Genomic DNA, 12,879 nt, shown 5'->3' on the forward strand with positions numbered 1-12,879 from the left:
ATTCTTTCTCCTTGATCAAAAAGTGATCCCTTAAAATTTATCTCCCTCATTCCAACTCCATCACCACCCCATGTTCTACATGGTTTGCTCTTGACATTTGTTTGATAAGTACTTTGGAAAACATCACTGTGCTTTTGCTCCACTGTAACAAAAAAAAGGAGATTTTTGGGTTTTCTGTAAACAACTGATACCTGATGAGGTAGTTGGTGCAGAGGTGGGAAACTGAGGAATGTGAAAGAGGGGAAAGAAGAGTAAAAAAGAGAGTAGAAAAGGATGGGGGAAAGAATGGAGGAGGAGTGGGCAGGGAACATAGTCAATTCAGAAGAGGAGAGAGAGCAGGAAAAGAAGAAAAAGCAAGAAAGGAACTGGGGAGGACAGAAGGAATATGGGAAGGATGTGAGGGAAAGGTGACTGAAGTGGAGTTGTGAAGAGGTAGGAAAGAAGAAGTAAGGTTGAGCTGGATGGACGTAATAGAATGGAGTAAGAATGGTGGGGAGAGAGGGCGAGGGGAGAAGGGAAACTGGGATGGTAGAGGGGAAGAGGGAATGAAAAAGGTTCATTGTTTAATTGTGGGTCAGAGAAGCATTTAAATGTTTCCCTTAGTGATCTGACCACATCTTCCAACAATCAATCTTTAGGATAGTACCTGATTGAGTCTGGGTGAGCTTTTGTTCTTTATATTCTTCAGTATTAATGCTGTTTTTTTCATTCCAGGAGGATTGTGCCTTATGGACTGTCTAATGTGCGAAGGCATAGGCGTTCAAATGAAAAGGAGATGGGTTGGCTGGTGAAATCCCTGAGACCTCGGTGTATCTGTAGAGAGGATGATGATAGACTGTGTGGCCTGTTCTGCAGGTCTAGGCAAAGGGATGTGAAGTAGACACCAAATGAGGTATAACTGTGAGATCAGAGTGAAGAAATTAAATAGCCAAATATGTTGCTTGGCTGATGAAAACTTGCTCAATTGCTGAACTGCTTTGTTAAGGATCAACTCCCGATATTTCTGAGCAGAGTCAGTCCCAGGTTGATCAAAGTTATCTTGTGTAACTAGGAGAAAAATGGGGAATAACAACCCTTTATGGATTCAGTATCTAGCTTTATTATTCAGGTAATCCTCTCCTCCATGATATATCACAGAGCTGACAATCAGACTCCAATTCAACAACCCTGAACAAAATTCTGTCAGGCTGCCGACTTTCCCTGCAGTCATGGTTCTAGAGGCTCACCGTTCTCAGCTGACTCCCACATATTGCAGACAGAGCACATCACCTGTCCTGTCATTCCTATTAAGTCTTGCCTTACACACAAAATTTAGAGCAACACACACAAAATGCTGGAGGATCTCAACAGGTCAGGCAGCATCTAAGAGGGAAATAAATAGTCGATGTTTCGGCTCAAAATGTCAACTGTTTATTTCTCTCCATAGGTGCTGCCTGACCTGCTGACAACATTCCCTCAGTTTTTTTTTACAGAAAGCTGTGGGATACTTTAAATGGTCTTTTTTGTAATATGAATTCTATGAATGTTTAGAATGAAAATTGAAAAATCACATACTTTTGATTTTGTTTATTTATTAAAGGGTACATTGAAATACAGTACAATATTCATCGGCCTGGCGGTTTATTAACATTGAGCTACCAACTTCCATTCTGTGTTTATTATTACAATTTGTAACAGTGTTGTAATTTGAAACACTGACAATGTAAATATGTTGAAGCTCTAAAATGTTTCAAAGTAAAGGGTTGGTACAGTTATTTAGAAAATTTATAGATTACAGTATATTCATTAACACAATAAGAGGGCATTTCACAATTATATTAACATAGATTTCAAAATTATATTAGCATAATTTCAAAATTGTATTAACGCTATATGAAAGAAAATGCTAGCTGTGTGGTAGCAAAGGCTATGTGCGCGGAAGCATTTCAGTTTCTGCGTGGCTGTGCACCCACCTGGCTTAGAGGGAACAGTGCCCGCTGAGTTCCTCCACCACTTGTGTGTGTTGCTCTGAATTTCCAGCATCTGCAGAATCGCTTGCGCTTAAATCTTGTTTTAAATATTCAGTAAGCTGAGGTACTACTCATGTTCTTTAGTTTATTTTAACTGATTTAACATACCCAACAATGGAAACTTTACTTTGCACAGCATGTTTAAGTTATTAATGTGCATATAAAACAAGTAGAATACTGCCATCTGCCATCCTGTAGCTTGTAAGACCATTCAATACAATTAACTGATTTCTGTCTATAAGCCAGTTTCCCACCTATGACCACATTTAATTCCACAGGCCTTGAGTTTGTTCATCAGCCTTTTCTGTGGATTGTTTCTTATCAAGTACATTCTGAAAATTCACGCACATGGCATCTATTATTAACCTTTATCAAATTCCTTTATCAGTCCATTTAAATCCAGACTAAATCCAATTTCCCTTGAATATATCTGTCAATAGCTTCAATAGAAATGTATACAATATACATCCTGAAATTCTTTTTCTTTGCAAACATCCACAAAAACAGAGTGCCCCAAAGAATGAATGACAGTTAAATGTTGGAACCCCAAAGCCCCCCAACTACATCCTCCCATGTATAAACAACAGCAAAGCAATGACCCCCCTCCCCCACCAGCAAAAAGCACCGCCCCCCCCCCATCGAGCACTCAAGCGAGAAGCAGAGCGTCAATAAAGACACAGACTTGCAGTACCCCAAAGACTGCTCATTCACGCAGTATTCGGCATACCACAGGCTCTCTCTCTCTCCCTAATAAGGGAAATAGAGGTTTCACAGCAAGTGGGAGACATAGCAAAACAATTCTCTAATATAAGTCTGTTGCATCACTTTTTCCGAGTTCTGTGCCCAAAGAGCTCGGGTCTCTGGGCACATAGAGAGCAGCCAGCTCACTGCTTCTGATCTTCTGTGTACTCCCACAACACATCAGTCCGTGGTGGCAACACCAGTCTTGTATCAACTCATCTCCAGAGTCACGAAAATCCGGCACCCTGAAGGCACACGCCCTTTGTCAACACTGCTTTGTTAAATTTCTCCAAGTGACTTTTTGTCCCCTGTATTTTGTTTCTAAAACCTACAACATAAATGAAATTAAGGTGATCGGCCTGACGTTGTGTCACATTCTTTTTGAACAAGGGTATTACATTTACCTTTTTCCAGTTCTACTTTGTATCTAAGTAAGATGGGAAGGTTACAGCAAATCCTTCTGCAGTCTCCAGCTTCACTCCCTTAGCTGTACCCATCCAGTCCTGTTAACTTATTCAGTTTAAGCAAAGCTGGTCTTTGTAGTGCTTTCTCTGCTTCAGTTTTCATCCCACCCATAATTTCTTCTATTTCTCATTCCACTGAATTTTGGCATCATTCTCTTTCTTCATAAACACCAATACCAGATACTTACTTAGTTTTCGAACCACGCCTCTGCCTCTTGCAAAAATCACCACCTTCATCCTCAATTAGCCCTATAACTCCTGTCACTAATATTTGTGTATTTATGGAAGACTCCTGAAATCCCTTTCATAACAATTGCCATTCTTTTTACACTCTCTCTTTAAATGCAGTATTTTGAGTTTAACTTTTCTTCTCAGCTACTGTTATTCAGCCTGATATTTTTCACCTGACACATCAGCTTACTTTCTTTCATCATGTTCGCTATCTTCTTTTGTCATGAAGAAAGCTTTGTCGTTTGTTTCCTACCTTTGTGAAAATGGACTGAGCCTGTACCTGAAATGTTACTCCAATTAAAGATAGTTGTTCTATTATTGTTAACAATGAACAAATATTGATAATTGTTCTATTTTGGATTTTCCTGCTGTTGTGGAAGTTCAGTTAGATTCTATACCCACAGTGATCAGTCAGGATTCAAGTTCCCTTGATCACCAGTTTATTCAAGCATGAATGAAACTACCCAGAAAGTGAGCCCAGGATGACTTATAAAGTAAAACTCATACAGTGATTATAAAACCCTAAGCCTAGTTACACATATCCTGCATCATTCAACGATTAGAAAATAAGGATTTTGAATTAATAACAGAAAAAAAAGAAATGACAAATCATTTTTTTTGTATTAGTCTCCACTATGAAGGACATTGCAAATATCACTAAGGTAACAGATGGGTAATTCCAAATAACTGGGAGGAACCTGTAAAAATCCTAATCATAAGTGATAAAGTATTAAAGAAACTCACAGGGATAAAGATAGATATATCGCTGGGACCTGATGTCGTGAACCAAAGGGTTTTAAAGGAAATGGCTACAGAGTTAATAGACCCTTAGGTTGAAGTTTTTCCAAAACTTGATAAATTCCCAAAGGGTACCAAAAGTTTGGAAAACAGACAATATGACTCCTTTGTTCGGAAAAGAAGGAAGATAGAAGGTGTTGAACCACAGGCCAGTTAATTTAACATCTATTATTGGCATGATGTTAGGGAAATGAATCATTTAGCAAAGCTGAATATAATCAAATCCATCAAAATGATTTTATATAATGTAAATCATATTTGACAAGTCTGCTTGAATTCATTGAGGATGGTTAGAGGGCTACCTGTAGATGTTATGTATTTAGATTTCCAAAAGGGTTTTAAAAAGGTGCTACATTCAAAGCTGGTGCATTAATTAAGACCACAAGATATTAGAAGTGTTATCATGGATTAAAAACTGATCATGGAGAGAACAGAGAGTTGGGAAACAATGGGTCATGTTGGAGAGATGTAACTAGGGGAGTACCTGGGTCTTTGTCTCATGAGGATTGGTTGAGCGAACAAGGGGTTTTCTCTTCTGAGTGAAGGAGGATAAGTGGCAACTTTATACAAGTGAACAAGATTATAAGAGGCATAGTTAGGGTGGATAGCCAGTGCCTTTTTCTTATGGTGGTTACACCCAGTACCAGATGACATCCAGTTAAGGTGAACGGACAATGTTTAAGGAAGAAGTCAGAGGTAGTTTTTATTTACACAGAAAGTGGTAGGTTCCTGGAATGCACTGATGGGAGTGATGGTAAAGGTTAATACAAGACACTCTTTTTTAGGCACATGCATGTAAGAAAAATGGAGGGTTATGTGCTGTATTGGAAGCAAGGATTAGATTGATTATTAAGTAGGTTTACATAGATCGGCACAACATTGTGGGCCAATGTCATGTACTTTACTGTACTATTCTATGCTGTTTGTTTACTATTTATATTAATGACCTGGAAGGGGGGATCACAAAACGTTAGCTTTTCTAGTTTGCCCATGATTCGAAAATAGGTGGAAAGGCACATTGTGGTGGGAACAGTGTGATTCTGCAAATGGATATAAATAGATTGAGTGACAGGCAAATCCCGGCAAATGAGGTTTCATATGTGGAGGGGAATATGAGGTCACGCACTTCAGAAAAAGGATTCAGAAGCACTGTTTCCTCTAAGCTGCATGGGTGTGCAGCCATGCAGTAACTGAAATACTCCTGAGCACAAAATCTTCGTTGCCACATACCTGGAATTTTCTTTTATATAATGCTAATATAATTTTGAAATCCATGTTAATAATTACAAAATATCCTGTAGTTAATTATGAGTTAATGAATTTAATCCATAATTTTTTTAAATAATAAACATACAACAACCTTTACTTTGAAATAATTTAGAGCTTCAGCGCATTTACATTTACTTCTGGTTTAACATGGCACTGGTGATGCCCAGTGATTATTTACTGGTGGCAAAAAACAAAACAAGGAAACGTACAAAATACCTTATTAATAATGATCAACATTAACAATGGAGAGGTGAACGGTGGCAGAAGCGCAGGGAAGGCATGGCTGAAGCAAGCAAAGGCAAGCACAAGGCAGATTCATGATGCCCATGAGAGTGAGGAAAGTCCTGATGTCTTATCTATTTAAGCACTAGCTGAATTGGAAAGATCAGATATGGGCCAAATCATGGTGGTGGGGTCCGGGCTCCAGAGCTGTTCAAGAGCGAGGAATGATCTGATGTTTGGATGACTTAAGCACTGGGCCAGACTGAAAAGGTCAGGGTGTTGGGACTGAAGGCGAAGTGAGAGCCAGTTCTCACTAGTACAGTGCAATTCTGCTCGCTGCTCTGCAACATTTACTTAATTCTGCACTGAACTGAGGCTGTGGTCTGCTCCAGCTGCAGTAATGCCTGGATTTATGTCTTTTGTAAAACTTCAGTTCTAAGGCTATGTGCTTACTTTTATTGTTTGCAAAATTTGTTTTTTTTTCTCTATCTGCATTGCATGTTTGACAGTTTTTTTTAATAGGTGCTTTTGAGGTTTCATTGTTTAGTGACTGCCTGTAAGGAGGCAAATCTCATAGTTGTATAATGTATACATACTTTGATAACAAATGTACTTTGATCTTTGAATTTTTCAGTGTTTCAAGTGACAAGACTTACAAATTGTAACAATAAACACAGAATGGAAGCTGATAGGGCTTGATGATACTGTTTATTACAATGACAAAGTATATTCTGACATCGATACTGTGCCTATTGCTTGATTCATTCAATGTATGTGTAATCACTTGGATAATAGATTTCCTGATGATGAGTTAAACTTTTGATCTTATTGCTATTGCAAATACAACCAATTTTGAATTTGGAAAAGAGAATGTTGTATGACTGACAAAAAAATATTCAGCTACTATCAAGAACAATGAAGAAAGCATTGCCTCAAAAATACCACAGCAGTACTGTGATTACTGTGTTGACATAGTTGGAACATTTCAAGCTTCTAGGGCTGACTGCAAACGTGGATTCAGTCTTACACATTCAATGAAATGTAAATCCAGAAACAAACTAGAAGTGGTACATTTAGATGATCTAATGAGGATTAAGATTTTCACCCAGATGCAAAATTAATTGAGACAGTGTTTATAGACAATGAATTTGTAATAAAAACATGTGAAAACATTTGGTGTACTGTAGTTCATTATACCTTTAAATTAATAAATAAAATCAAGAGTAGGTGATTTTTCAATTTTCATTCTAAATATTCATAAAATGCATATTACAAAAGAAAAACATTTAAAGTGCCACTCAGTTTTCAGGCCATGTAAATATTTCCTGCATAGAGCCTTGGTTGATTCACACAGCAGTAAAGAAAAACTCGAATGAACATTGATCAGAATGTAAGTGTAGAATGCAACGAGATTGCAGAGGAGTGAAGTTCAGTAAGATCTAGGTGTTTCAGTGCATGAATCACAAAAAAGTTATTCAGAAGGTCCAGCAAGTAATTGAGAAGGCAAATAGCATGTTGGCTTTGATTGCAAAGGGGTTGGAGTTTAAGAATTGGCAGGTTTTGTTGGTTTTATTAAGTGTTGGTGAGAATGGACCTGGAGAACTGTGCATAGTTTTGATCACTTTATCTAAAAATGGATATGCAGTAATAGCATTGAAAGCAGTGTAAAAGAGAAATATCATGCCAGTTTCTGGGATGAGAGATAGCCCCATTTCCTCTGGTGCCCAACTGTTTGCACACACCTACTGTCCATCCCTGAAATCTTCCAAGGGTTAATGACATTAGAAACGAGCATGTGATTTGCTTTATTTGTTTTAAACACACCCTCCTATTCCATAACTTGACTATCTGGATACGACAGGGCAATTAGGTCTTCCCTATGCATCAGCCTCCATATTGTGCTGCTTGTCCCTCTTGATATGTCTTTGTTATGACCCATGCCCCTAATTATCATGGACATTACCTTACATTACGCTATAACCAAAGAAATGGTTCCTTCAGGAGAAAAATTATTATTTACACTGCCAAGTTTGCTAACTTAATTACATAAACTAAGCCTGACTTGTTTCATTGTTATTGTTCCTTTTTGCACTGGGTGGCCTTTTTTGTAATTTCTGTAGCATTTGACTGTTTTTTATGATGCCGAGTTGCCACCTTGATGCTCAACCCAGCACGAATGGAAAGTGTGCGAGGAGCTGGCCGGATTCAAACTCAGGATCATTTGCCTCGAAGTCTGGTGCTGATGCCACTACATCACCACTCTCCAACACACTTGGGGTAACATGCAGTCATCATACATCAGCCTGGATATCTTTTTGGAATGTGAGAGGAAGCTCATGTACCCAAAGGAAACCGCTGTGGTCTCGGGGAATGTGCAGTCTCCACACAGAAAGCACTGGTAGATGCAGACCATTTTATTTACCATGGGAATTCACCACTGTCCCCACAGTCGGTGTCTACGTTCCCCCCCAGCGCTAATGCTAAGGAGGCGCTCTGTGAACTGTACAGGGCTATTAGTGAACTGCAGAGCACACACCCTGATGGACTGTTTATTGTTGCCAGAGATTTTAATCACGTGAACCTTAAGTCAGTGCTCCCCAAATTCCATCAGTATATGGACTTTGCAACGAGGGGGGAGAACACGTTGGACCTGGTTTACACAAACATCCCTGACGCATACTGGGCGGAGCCCCGCCCCCACCTCAGTTACTCAGACCACATTTCTGTTATGCTAATCCCAGTATACAGACCGCTCGTCAGGCTGTCCAGACCAGTTCAGAGGCAGGTGAAAACCTGGCCAGCAGGAGCCATCTCTGCTCTTCAAGACTGCTTTGAGCACACTGAACTGGCACATGTTCAGGGAGGCTGCAACCGATGGCGACTCCACCAACTTAGAGGAGTACACAGCATCCGTGACTAGCTACATCGGCAAGTACATCAACGACATCACTATGTCCAAGACCATCACTACACGCACTAACCAGAAGCCATGGATGACAGCAGAGGTCACTGAGGACCTGTGTGCTGCTGAGGACCCGTGACTCTGCCTTCAGAGTAGGTGACAAGGCAGCCCTAACAACAGCAATGGCCAAACTATCTCAGGTCATCAGAGAGGCAAAGCGTGCACACACCCAGCGAATCCACAGCCACTTCCAGGACAGCGGCGACACACAGCGCATGTGGAAGGGCATCCAAGACATCACCAACTACAGGACAACATCACCTGACTATGCAGGTGATGCCTCCCTCCCAGATGCGCTGAACAACTTCTATGCTCGTTTTGAGGCGGAAAATGACGTGGCGGCGAGGAAGTCCACCCCTCCTCCAAATGACCAGGTGCTGTGTCTCACCGTGGCCAATGTGAGAAGAACCCTGTTCAGGGTCAACCCACGGAAGGCTGCTGGACCAGATAATATTCCTGGTAGACTGCGCAGAGGATGTGCAGACCAGCTAGCAGATGTTTTCACTGAAACCTTCAACATCTCCCTGAGCAGCGCCATTGTTCCAATGTGCTTCAAGGCCGCCACCATTGTCCCCCTGCCGAAGAAGTCTTCAGTGTCCTATCTCAATGACTACCGTCCTGTTGCACTCACATCCATCATCATGAAGTGTTTCCAGAGGCTCATCAAGACCCTGCTGCCCCCTCACTGGACCCCCTGCAGTTTGCGTACTGTCCCAACCATTCAAGAGACGATGCCATTGCCGTCACCCTCCACCTGGCCCTAACCCACCTGGACAAAAAAGACAGGTATGTTTGAATGCTGTTCATAGACTTCAACACAATCATCCCTCAGAAGCTGATGGAAAGCTGAGCCTACTGGGCCTGAACACCTCCCTCTGCAACTGGATCCTAGACTTCCTGACTGGGAGACCTCAGTCAGTCCGGATCAGGAGCAGCATCTCCAACACCATCACACTGAGCACGGGGCCCCCAGGGCTGTGTGCTCGGTCCACTTCTGTTCACTCTGCTGACCCATGACTGTGCTGCAACACACAGCTCAAACCACATCAAGTTCGCCAATGTCACGACCGTGGTGGGTCACATCAGCAAGAACGACGAGTCAGCATACAGAAAGGAGGTGCAGCGGCTAACAGACTGGTGCAGAGTCAATAACCTGTCTCTGAATGTGTTGGTTCAGGAGGGCATGGAGCGACCACTCCCCGCTGAACATCGACGGCTCCTTGGTAGAGATTGTTAAGGGCACCAAATTTCTTGGTGTTCACCTGGCAGAGAATCTCACCTGGTCCCTCAACACCAGCTCCATAGGAAAGAAAGCCCAGCAGCATCTCTACTTTCTGCGAAGGCTGAGGCAAGTCCATCTCCCACCCCCTCATCCTCATCACATTCTACAGGGGTTGCATTGAGAGCATCCTGAGCAGCTGCATCACTGCCTGGTTCGGAAATTGCACCATCTCGGATCGCAAGACCCTGCAGCGGATAGTGAGATCAGCTGAGAAGATCATCGGGGTCTCTCTTCCCGCCATTTACACTACACACAAAGTGAACAACATCATGAAGGACAGATACAAACTCATACAAACTCTTCTCCCTCCTGCCATCAGGGAAAAGGCACCGAAGTATTCGGGCTCTCACGACCAGACTATGTAACTGCTTCTTTCCCAAAGCCATCAGACTCCTCAATACCCAGAGTCTGAACCAACACCAATTTACTGTCCTCCACTGTGCCTATTGCCTTGTTTATTATTTATTGTAATACCTAAATTTATTGTAATACCTGCACTGTTTTGAGCACTTTATGCAGTCCTGGGTAGGTCTGTAGACTAGTTTTTTTTTCTGTGATGTTTTTACGTAGTTCAGTGTAGTTTTTGTACTGTTTTATGTAGCACCATGGTCTTGAAAAACATCGTCTCGTTTTTACTGTGTACTGTACCAGCAGTTACAGTCCAAATGACAATAAAAAGTGATGACTTGACTTGACTGGAGGCTAGGGCTGAATCTGGGCCACTGAGGCAGAGGGTAACTGCATCACAGTTCCTTCCTAAACTTGACACGTCCTTCAAAGCATGTTGAGTTCTAGCCCCACTACCCTTTCGAGAAGTGACTTCAAAATTCTGTCTTTAATTTCTCTTAACAGTTTCTCTAATATGATTCTAATGTGATCCCATAGTATTCTATCTCCTGGTTTGTAACCTTCAATCTTTACCCAAAACTTCTCTAAGCACCTTAGGGTGCTGTTAAAAACAGAGAATGTTGGATACATCCAACACATAGGGGTTAATGTTTTGGGCTGACAACTTGCTGTAATTGAGAAATTGAACTTGTTTTCACCTCACAGTAAGGGAGGGGATGTAAAAGGAACAAAGGGTGAAGATCAGGAGAGACTGAATGACATTTGGTGCATGTGGGGTCTGCTGAGAGAAGATGGTCACAGAGTTATAGAACAATACTTCCTGGCAACAGGCCTTTTGGCCAAACTTGTTCATGTTGAGCACAACATCCCCCCGCTAGTCATAGAATCATAGTGCACTACAGCAAAGAAATAGGCCTTTTGGCCCATCTACCTGCTCCTGGTCCATAGTCCCTGTTGTCTGTGTTTGTCCATAACCCACCAAGCTCTTCACCTCCATGTACCCATCCAGATGTGACTTAAGTGTTTAATTGTGAAGGCTTGTTAATCATAGCTGATCCAGCTAGACAAGAGGTAAATGAAAACAGAGTAGGAAAGACAGAAAATGTGAAAGTGAAGAATTGCCTGAAACATAAGATACAAACCAGTGAAGTAAAACGCTAGTTTGACCTGGTTCTGGAGAATATGGCATCAGTAGAACAGCTGAAAATTAGATCAGCAAAGGAAGAATCCAAGAGGAGAATGGCCGTCAGCATGAAAGGAATCAGAAGTCTTCTATAGCTTGTAAATAATAAGAGAAATGGATACAGTTAGGTTTACAGAGAGTAATCTATGTAGAGAGCCAGAGGACATAGCTAAAATATTCAATCACTAAGGAATAATTGGTAACAATTTATAAGAAGAAGGACTCAAAAAGCTTAGTATGCCATCTGATCCAAATGAGATGCAGCCCAGTATTATAAAAGTAAAAACCTGCACTTGGTGAGATAAAAAAAAAACAAAAATGCTGGAAATATTCCATGGGGAGAAACAGACTTTACACCTTAGGGAAAAATGGTCAAGGTTAGCCATTTTCAACACTGCCACTGATTTCACATCTTTGGAGAGAAAGAACCAGGATGCAGTTTAACTCAGAATTTGAATTCTTAACAACAAATGAGCAAAACTGAAGTCTGCAAATCTGAAGCAATGCCACAGTTAGCCCAATGGTGAAAACATGGTGAACAAATTGGGCAGCATCAATGAAGAGAAAAACAATGAACACTTCAGGTTGATGACCAAATAGTTTATGACTACTGCTACCTTTTTCAATTTAGTACATACCATTTAGTACTCACAGCATGGGCTCTACAGGAACATACTGAGTGCTGACTTTCCAGAAAACCCCTGCAAAGGTAACCCTAAGCTTTCAACTACCTGTGACTTTAATTCTTGACCTCACTCCCACTCTGATCACTCTGTTTTTAACCTTCTTCACTTTCCCAAAGGTATCCGAAGTTCAAACAATAGAACTTAATTTTCTGACTGTTCATATTCAATTCTTAAGATTTGACATTCAATTCAACAATTTTACATAACTTTCTTAATTCTGAAGTGTTAGAACTCTGAGTTGGACAATCCACGCAGTGTGTAAAAAGAGGTACTTTTTAAATTAGGGTGGCAATTGAGATTTCGAAGGCAGTTTCATGGCGGTTTGAGAAGTGACCAGTCAGCAAGAGGCAGAATGTAAGGAGAGTTACCTTTCAGTCAGGTCCGCTTTCAAGATTTAAAAAGCAGAGCTTCGAGCCAGTATTCGTTAGGGGTGCGTAAAAAGATTTACATTTTAATCAGGATGGCGATCGAGATTTTGAAGGCAGTGTTTCGTGGCAGTTTCTCTGAGCTGAGGAGCGACCTATCAGCAAGAGGGATTCATTAGCAAGGGCCAATAAAAATAACTCAAGTGCAAGCTGAGCAGCTCTTCTTGTGAGTGTGCCGGTCTTTAGAGAACTGGCTATCAGGCTTAGGAGAGATTGGGCTTGTATGAGATGAATTGCCTTGTAAGTTACCCTCTCTGAT

The 12,879-nt window shown here is 41.2% G+C and overlaps 1 protein-coding gene across 2 annotated transcripts in view; it reads left to right on the top strand.

Moving 5' to 3' along the window:
* edn3b (endothelin 3b) overlaps positions 1 to 12,879 on the top strand; it is a 50,738-nt gene that overhangs the window by 14,965 nt on the left and 22,894 nt on the right. The window contains exon 3 of one of the 2 annotated variants that reach the window (XM_059978736.1): positions 715 to 892. In XM_059978736.1, the coding sequence (XP_059834719.1) occupies positions 715 to 880 (166 nt within the window). In that variant the 3' untranslated portion in view covers positions 881 to 892. Of the gene's footprint in view, positions 1 to 714; positions 1,800 to 12,879 lie in introns of those variants that run through there. The other variant, XM_059978735.1, reaches the window with a different exon arrangement.

The sequence above is a fragment of the Hypanus sabinus genome, chromosome 9, assembly GCF_030144855.1.
Source record: "Hypanus sabinus isolate sHypSab1 chromosome 9, sHypSab1.hap1, whole genome shotgun sequence".
Taxonomy (NCBI): domain Eukaryota; kingdom Metazoa; phylum Chordata; class Chondrichthyes; order Myliobatiformes; family Dasyatidae; genus Hypanus; species Hypanus sabinus.